General features: G+C 33.3%; 1 protein-coding gene across 1 annotated transcript; it reads left to right on the top strand.

Moving 5' to 3' along the window:
- The first annotated feature begins 450 nt into the window (after positions 1-450).
- On the top strand, positions 451-1,338 carry LOC106673447 (cAMP-dependent protein kinase type II regulatory subunit-like). Its single transcript, XM_014405574.1, has one exon. It carries the CDS (start codon positions 451-453, stop codon positions 1,336-1,338), a length of 888 nt encoding a protein of 295 aa, XP_014261060.1.
- The last annotated feature ends 8,861 nt before the right edge of the window (positions 1,339-10,199 follow it).

The following is a 10,199-nucleotide window of genomic DNA, read 5'->3' as shown; positions in this document are numbered from 1 at the left end:
TCATGAACCAAAAAGTTTTGGATTAACCCTAACTATTTCAAATCCCAATAAATGTACATTTTTCGAAAGTTTTATGACGCTCAATTCAACAGTGTATTTAAGAGCATTCGATATCCAATCGTCAAAAATTATTTCCTAACAACAAATTTCGTTAAAACTAAATCTTCTCCGACTTGTTAAGGCCAAAATCAATTTATGTACTCATGGTACCAAAAGAAAAGTTGCAAAAGTTGTAATATGCAATCACGCAAAAATTCACTGTTTCTAAAATAATAATTTTAGATACATGATTTTTTTAAAATGCAATCTAACGTACAGTTTAAAATAAATTATTTGTTTTCATATAAAACATATGTTTATTTTAGTAAAAATTTAAACATTTCTGTTTTAAATTCAAATAGTTAATTTTATAAGTAGGTAGATTTTGTACAAATTAGATTTAAATACATAATGGGAGAACTTCCTGATATCGGAGCGAACGAGTTCTTGTACATCCTGGATCCTTCTCGGAGACATTCCATTTTTTCGGAATCGATCAACCCCGACATGGACTCGAACGTTACGGTGCCCTTCTTCAACAAAACGTCCGAAGAGGCTCAGAAACTCACCGAGGAGACCAGCGGGATATTAGCTTTCAAAGGGCTTGACTCCGACCAGATACAAGAAGTCGTAAACGCCATGGCGGACATCAAAGTAAAATGCGGCGATTGGGTCTTCAAACAGGGCGACGAGGGCGATTCGTTTTATGTGATCCAGGACGGAATATTCGAGATGAGCAAAGAGGAACTGGGAAAATCTAAAGTCCTCCAGAGGCTCGAGAACAAGGGCCACTTCGGCGAGATCGCCCTCTTGTACAACATGCCTAGAACGTGTAGCGTCGCGGCTCTTTCAGACGGCAGTCTCTGGAGGATGGACCGGGTCACGTTCAGAAAGATCGTCGTAAACGGTGCCTTCCGGAAGCGTAAGTTCTACGACGAGGCCCTCTCCTCGGTGCCCATGTTCCGCGTCCTCGACACTACAGAGAAGAACAAGCTCTCGGACACCCTCGACACGAAGATTTTCAAAGACGGGGAGGTCGTGTTCAGAGTCGGAGACAAAGCCGGCGGGATGTTTTTCGTCGAATCGGGTAGCGTACTCGTGAAAGAAGGGAACGAAAACGGGACTGTCCTTTCAGTTCTGAAGAAAGGCGACCACTTCGGTGAAATTTCCGTAATGCCAGAGGAAAACCGAAACGCCTATATCGCTTCAGGGTCAGTACGCTTAGCTTTCTTGCAGACAGATTGCTTTGAAAGACTGCTCGGCTCCTGCAAAGACATTATGAAAAGAAAATTCAACTAAAATAAGAAAATTCTGTCATCCGAAAATTAAATAAAAATAATTTCAAATTTCACTAGATAACATCTGTAATAATTTTGAACCGTGTAACATTTTTTTACTCCATTCATTTTCATCTACAACTATATACGTATTTTCAATTAAGGCTTTGGTTGAGATTAAAAAAATCAGTGTCACGAGCGGGATTCGAACTTACGACCTTCGCCTAAATACGCCGCTGCTCTACCACTTGATAGATAACAGATATATACGTATTATTATAACCAGCAGATCTGATTTCAATTTTTGATTGTGGCATTACGGACGTTATAGAGAAAGCTACCCAATGGCAGTCAATCTGGATTAATAATATGATAATAACCATTTAAGAGGTCCCTTATCCATAATATTTTCAATCGCTTGCCTGGCAATTGTCCGGAATTGGGAATGGAATAATCGTATTTGTGTGATAGTGTGATTTTGTAATTTCCTGTAAAGTCGTCTGGAATATGTTTCGATGGATGAAATAACTGGTGGCATGTGAAGATCCCTGTAAAGTGTGTTATCGTTTATGTAAAAATAGCAGAAACAATTAGTCATAAAATTTTGAATTGAAAACTTTGTAATCTTTGAATATTGGAATTTTTGGCTTATCCATAAGCCTGGCACCCGTACATTAAAAAATGTTTGAGTAGTATGTCGAATGTTTTGATTTTAATGGTAATTTTGATGGTAGATTAAATAGATAATAAAGCATTTTAAATCTACTCCCTAAGTGTCTGTTTTTTTTAATCGTGTTTTTGGAGTTTAAGTTAGTTTTCTAGCAAATGTAAGTCCCAAATCGTTAACTTCATTGTATTATATGCTAAACTACAAGGCTGTAAGTTTATGCTAGAACGAGTCTCACGACGGAGTAGTGACTTTGAGGGGTTAAACATTATTTTACAAAGATTGCTCCATTTTTCAATTGTTGATATGTGGTTTTCTTATATAAGTACCTGGTAATCGTAGGGAATGGAATAATCGTATTTGTGTATTAGCGTGATATTATAATTTTCTGTAAATCGTCTGTAATATGTTTTGGTGGTTGAAAAAACTGTGGGCAAGTGAAGATCCGTGTAAAGTGTGTTATTGTTTATGTAAGAAGTGGCGTGTAATATTAAAATAAAAATTTAAAACCTTTTTTACTCACAATAAAATGAACAAAACCAAAAACACCCAAAAGAAAGGAATGACCATGGAACTCGACAACGACATGTATACTGGAGCCATTTTTAAAATTGGCAAAAAAAATTTTCTTTATCAGATGTACTTTTTCTTTCGGTAAATAGGTGAATAAATAATATTGACTGACAATTAGGGAGCAGTTAATGAGAAAATGTGGAGAAACGGTACGCTTGAATGATTTAGGAGGCAGAGGAAATTGGCGTCATTCAAGGAGGCGAGTTCCACCATCTAGCTAAACGATGACTGACGTGTACAGGACTCTGCGCTATGCCTGGACAGATCACTTCCGCAAACTGTGCCATGCTGGAAGCGAGGTTTTTAGAACGCCTAAAATGGTGGAGCTTTCCAGGATAAATTTCTCCAAATACAAATAAAACTGATGTTAAATATAGTAGCTTCCTACCGCCGTTCTTACACGATTGTTTCAATATCTGGTTCATGTAACAGTCACATTAATTCTTAAAAATATAGAATTATTACTATTTCGCATAAGAAACAAGCTAAATAAACCTAAATGTGAATTCCATTATTTTTTTTAGATAATGACAAAAAAAACAGTTTTCAAAATCCTTCATATTGTTATCTTTGCCCAAATATACCAAATTGGTTCAAATTAAACTACATTTACAAACAGACACAATTCACATTCATGCTACTAAAAGTCTGTACTAGTAGGATCTCAGAAAAGCTCCTCTGAGGACCCACCCCTACACTTAAAGGGGGTCGGCAAACTGTCCTCGCTGACCTCCGTGTTCATGCCAATATTCTGAAGGACATAGCCAACAGTGAGAAAAACTTGCATCGGCGATCAATCAGAGAACTTTTTTGTTGAAATGAGGACAACACAAGGCTCTGAAGATGATCTCAATAAAGATCGAAACGTTGGTATGATAAAGAAATTTTTTTCTAAAACCTACGTCACACCAGACCGCACCTCACGATCTCCAACTGACATATACATACATTTTCTGTACAGCCTTTCAAACAGTATGTAGAAAATAGTTAAAATACAACTAATAATAATGATAGCTTAAAAAAGTAATAGCAAATAGCTTCTAAGACGTGGTTTTTCAACCATCTACCTGAGCTATGCCACATACATAAAAAGAAAATAAATATTTATTTTATATTACATTGTTTTATTGTTTTTATTAACTCCAAACTGTTCATTGTTTTAGATACTGAGCTTCACCTAATTTTAATTATTATTATTACATATGCAGTTTCTTGTTCTTCAGATATATTTAAACACTCATCTAGTTAAAGTAAGATAAATAATTGTTCTTTGTAATTCTGTTTTTAAAGGATATAACATGTTTCTAACAGTGGTACTTTGCTAAAATTAATAGTCCCTGATGATGACGGTATAATCGTCGAAAGCTCGGCAAAGACCTAAAGAGTTTGTTGTTTCTGGTGTGACCTCACTGAAGATTCTTTTACTCAAGTTGTTCAGCAAGCAGGTCGATGCATCATCTCATCTTTAAAATAAATATTATTATTTAATAAATAATAGTGCATTCATCACTAAACAAAGAATAACTAAAAACTTTTGTAATTTGTAGCCATTTTATCATGAATGAAAATATCAGTAATAGCGTACTTAACGTAACGATAACTTGCATGAATGGTATAGGACAGAATGTATTTAAGAATGAATGGGAGTAAGAATTCGATTGGATTAAGAACAGTGTGATGATTTGACCTAGGTGTCGACAGCATCATGATAAGACTGAGGTCTGCCCCCAGTCTGCCACCACCCGCGTTGATACTCGAGTCAGGCCTTCCGTGATTTGTTGTAAAGCACTGAAGCTGAAATTGGCGGTGGACTGCGAGAAATGATTGGCTCAAATCTGTGTATGTGTGTATGTATGCAGAGCTCAAGTCCAAAACCGAATCATATTATTTGGGGGCATTTTTAGCAAGTGAGGTGGAATTTCTGATGTCTTCTCGGACTAGCATGCCCTCAGTTTCCGTTTATTTTTTTTACTTTATACTTCTATGTTCTACCAACATCAAACAAAAAATCTGCGGATCTACTGGATTTTTTTGTTTGTAAGAGAATAAATAATATCCCTTTTCACACAAACACCTCCACCGACTTATCATCTACCTGTCTTTTTATCACTTCAATTAAAACCTTTTATTAAAAACTATCATCGAAGGTTGGTGCAAAAAGTGGAGGACAAGGTTAAACGGAGAAAAGTGCATCCAATGTACGTTCACTTTGAAAAAACANCCCTCAACGTCACAACATATCACCTTTACACTCCGTCGTGAAACTTTACCAATTATTAATTAAAATCAAAATTTTCGAAATACATATACCTACTCAAACCTATTTGGATGTACGGTCCCAAGTATATGGATCGGCGAAGTGTTCCAATATTCAAAGATTACAAAGTTTTCAATCCAAAATTTTAAGACTAATTGTTTCTGCCCCTTTTTATGTAAAAAATAATACACTTCACAGAGATCTTCAAATCCCAACAGTTTTTTCATCCATCAAACATATTACAGACGTTTTCATAGTAAATTACAAAATCACACCAACACACAAATACAATTACTCCATTCCCCACAATTACCACGTAAACGTCTGAAAAGAATATGGATAAGAGACCTCTTAAATGATTAATATCATTTTATTAATCCAGAGCAACAGCCAATGGGTAGCTGTCTCTATAACGCCCATAATGCCAAACACATAATCTGAAATCCAATCTGCTGGTTGTATAATACATGTACAGTTGTAGATACAAATAAATGAAGTAAAAATAACTTTATACTTTTATACTTATTATTTATCAGACAATAAACTATGCCTTGCAATGTAAATAAAATTAAATGAATACAATTTGCGAGGGGGCGTCGGTGGCTGCAAGGTTTAGTCTTTGACACGGCGCTCATCACTCTAAGGTAAAGGTCCCGGGTTCGAATCCAGCGGCTTCGAACCCGATATACTTACAAATGGGCTTTTTTCCAAAAACACCGGCACCCTGAGGGTTTATATAACCTCTGCTGTTGGGAACCCTCGTAAAAAAATTAATTAAAAAAAAATACAATGTGCGATCTACTTTCTGAAACTTCGGTCCTTTGCACTGAATGATAATGATAAAAGTTTTATAATTCTGATGATTACTTTCTTCCTTTATTTTTGAAATTCCTTCTCGTTCTTCTAGAAAATTAAACGTTTCCTCTGAAATTCTTCTGAAATCCTAAACGGAAATGAAGTTTGTTCAAAATCTGAATTAAAGTTTCTTCATAACAAAACTAGACTTGTCTGTTATCTAGTGTAGATAGTTAATATAAAAAGCTTATAAATTAGCTTATTAATTTATGTGAGCATTGTACTTATCGTAGATAAGAAATGAATCACCCCTTTTTATGTTTGACGGTTTGACTCGGATTAATAAACTTTATGTAGCTGGAAGTATTAAATAAACCATTTCTTCAGCCATACATAAAATATTAATTTAGAAGCTTGCAAGAGCATTAATTTAGTGACTAACTTATAATAATAATAAATAATAAACACAGACAGACATGAATGGAACGGCTTTTAACTTCTCCGTTGACCCTCTCCTGTTCCGCAGTTCCCGGAACTACCCTGTTCGCTCCAGAGAGTTGTTAATGCTGGTATGGCTTTGTGGCCGGGAGAGCAGTGGGATTATGCCGAGTCGGATACACGGCGAGGATTAGCTTTAGCTAGGCCGTCGTTAATGTTTTATCGGAAGGATTATCGTGCCTTCGGCCTCACAGCCCCTGTAATTTAACAGCCGCCCACCCCCTCTGCCAGACAGAGAATCTATTAGCGGTGGTCGAGGATTTGCCTCGGCTCCTCGAAACGGCCGGATGATTTACAACTAACGTCCGATCCTGGAATAATTTAAGAGTTGCCTTCATCTCTTCACTTTCTGACGTGACTTTTTGACAAAGGAAAGACGGATAACGTGTAAGATTTAGAGACAAACCTATTTCCTTATTTAACAACGTTAATCTACCACAATGACCTTTCGATTTATTCAGACCAGGATTTACCCCCTTCAGACAAAGGTAAACAGTGAGAGGTCTGTTAAAATTTCCTCTTCTCAGTAGATATATAAAAAAACGCTTATTTCTACTGCGGTACATTACTATGGTTTAGATAAAAAAAAAGTGTTAAATAATTTTAAATATAGATAAGATCGATATCCATTCGTTTTTAAACAGTATGGAGATTCGTCATATTTGCTATGTGAGTAGAAAGCAAGGCAACAATTTCGATCTTACGAGTAATAAAATATAGATTACTAACCTCAAATTTGCAGACCGTTTGTACAGAGTTGATAGGTTCAACTCTTAAAATAGTAGTCCACCAGCAGTTCCAGCGTTTATGCTTTACAGCTGTAAGAATATTTGTGTGCTTCTGTTAGAACTATCTCAATATTTTTATACTTTTGATTTTAAAAAATCTCCTTGGATTACAATTTTATATACAATACCATTACAAATGATCAAATCAAAACATACTTAATGTTTGCAAAATAAATCGCTACTGTCCAGATTTTCGTCGAGTATCATCGAGTACAGTCGAAGAAAAAAGAACCGGACACTCTATTTTTATTTCAATCTATATGAATTATTGTCGTTATATTAATTACAAGATACTTATTTTAATATATACCAACTTAATAGAGACCAAAAATTCATTAGGTTTTATTTAAAAAAATAATATTAATGGTTTGGCAGAAAATGTTCTTAAGACACTGGAATACCATTTAATGAGAGAATGGATTTAACTAACAATTTATTACATGGTGGTGCTCATACAATTAACAAACAATTTAGTACACTATTTTGCTCAGAAAATTTAACTAACAATTTACTACATGGCTTCTTCATAGAATTTAACTAACAAATTATTACATGGCTTTGTTCATAAAATTTAACTAACAATTTATTCATGACTTTTCTCATAAAATTTAACTAACCATTATTCGTGATTTTTCTCATAAAATTTAACTAACAATTTATTACATGATTTTGTTCAAAATAATGCATTAAGAAGAAAAGAGGAGTTGCAATTGTAATACTGGTTTGTGAAATACGCTGTGAGACTTCATTAGTTTTTATTTTAAAAAATAATTTTAATGTTTTGGCAGAAAATTTACCAAAACACCGGAATACTATTTATTGGGAGAAAGAAATTAACTAACAATTTATTACAGAGTTTTGCTCATAAAATTGAACTAAAATTTATTGAACGGTTTTTCTCATAAAATTTAACTAACATTTTATTCATGGTTTTGTTCATAAAATTTAACTAACAATTTATTACATGGTTTTGTTCATAAAACTTAACTAACAATTTAATTCATGGTGATGCTCATAAAATTTAACTAACAATTTATTACATGGTTTTGATCACAAAATTACACCATTTTCGTTTAGTAGCTTCAGAACCGGACACTCACTTTTTTTGCCAAACTATATGTATTATTGTTGTTATGTTAATTGCAACATACTTATTTTAATATTTATCAAATTAAGCGAGGTCAAAAATCCATTAGTTTTTATTTAAAATATAATAATTTTAATAGTTTCGCAGAATATTGATCAAAACACCAGCATAGCATTTATTGAGAGAATGAATTTAACTAACAATTTATTACATGATTTCTCTCAAAATAATGCCTTAAGAAAAGGCGTTGCAATTGTAATACAGGTTTGTAATACACGCTGTGTGACTTCATTAGTTTTTATTTAAAAATAATAATTTTAATGTTTTGGCATAAAATTTATCAAAACACCGGAATACTATTTATTGAGAGAAAGAAATTAACTAACAATTTATTACACAGTTTTTCTCATAAAATTTAACTAAAATTTATTGAACGGTTTTGCTCATAAAATTTAACTAACATTTCATTCATGGTATTGTTCATAAAATTTAACTAACAATTTATTACATGGTTTTGTTCATAAAATTTAACTAACAATTTAATTCATAGTGTTGCTCATAAAATTTAACTAACAATTTATTACATTGTTTTGATCATAAAATTACATCATTTTCGTTAAGTAGCTTCAGAACAGAACACTCATAGTTTGGTGCCAAACTATATGTATTATTGTCGTTATATTAATTACAACATACGTATTTTAATATTTACCAAATTAAGCGAGATCAAAAATCCATTAGTTTTTATTTAGAATATAATAATTTGAATAGTTTGGCAGAAAATTGATCAAAACACCAGAATACCATTTATTGAGAGAATGAATTTAACTAGCAATACATTACATGGTTTCGCTCATAAAATTTAACTAAAATTTATTACGCTATTTTGATCATAAAATTACATCATTTTCGTTAAGTAGCTTCAGAGCCGAACACTCATATTTTTGTGCCAAACTATATGTATTATTGTCGTTATGTTAATTACAACATGCTTATTTTAATATTTACCAAATTTAGCGAGGTCAAAAATCCATTAGTTTTTATTTAGAATATAATAATTTTAATAGTTAGGCAGATAATTGATCAAAACACCAGAATACCATTTATTGAGAGAATGAATTTAACTAGCAATACATTACATGGTTTCGCTCATAAAATTTAACTAAAATTTATTACGCTATTTTGATCATAAAATTACATCATTTTCGTTAAGTAGCTTCAGAGCCGAACACTCATATTTTTGTGCCAAACTATATGTATTATTGTCGTTATGTTAATTACAACATGCTTATTTTAATATTTACCAAATTTAGCGAGGTCAAAAATCCATTAGTTTTTATTTAGAATATAATAATTTTAATAGTTAGGCAGATAATTGATCAAAATACCAGAATACCATTTATTGAGAGAATGAATTTAACTAGCAATACATTACATGGTTTCGCTCATAAAATTTAACTAAAATTTATTACACTGTTTTGCTCATAAAATTTATTTATTAAACTAAAATTTATTAAATGATTTTGTTTAAAATATTTAACTAACAATTTATTACATGATTTTGCTCATAAAATGGAACTAACAATTCATCACATGGTTTTGTTCATAAAATTACACCATTTTCGCCAATTAGCTTCACAACCGGACACTGTACATGGCTTGTCCATAATCGGGTGAGGATAGCCCTTCTTCTAGGGGTTAAATCTTCGCAGGTCCACCTATCGACTGTACTCTTGATAATCGAGAGCTCTTCTATACCCACTTTCTTTAATTTTTTTTTTATTGCAGTTTTAATTTCAGGGTGGATAATCGAGGTAGTCCGAAGGGTGGGGCATCCAATCTATACACTAAAACAAACACCAAATCTTGGCATTGCAATCATTATCTTTAATTTCAAAAATAGATAAATGATTGAAAGAAACAGTAAGTATGCAATAATTAGCAAAATTTCCACTGGGTCGAAATTCGAACCCGTTTGTGGCACACAGCCTCGAAAAAGTGCTGGTTCTGTTTTTAGAAAAACAATCCTCTTTTGGTCGACGGCCCGAAAAATACATGCGGATTGAAGCAACGGCAGGCCATGATGTTTGGCCCTGATAATTACATCGGCCCAGGGTAAAATAGCCAATTGTTTTTACCCAGCTTTTGCCACTTGGAAGAGGGTTTGGGGTGTCACTCCCCGGGCCAATTACCTCCGAATCACTGGTCCTAGCATTGT

Source organism: Cimex lectularius, unplaced genomic scaffold (genome assembly GCF_000648675.2).
Source record: "Cimex lectularius strain Harlan isolate CLEC.00 unplaced genomic scaffold, Clec_2.1 scaffold15, whole genome shotgun sequence".
In the NCBI taxonomy this organism is placed as follows: Eukaryota; Metazoa; Arthropoda; class Insecta; order Hemiptera; family Cimicidae; genus Cimex; species Cimex lectularius.
The sequence above is the reverse complement of the archived record's forward strand: the minus strand, read 5'-3'. Positions and strand labels throughout refer to the sequence as shown.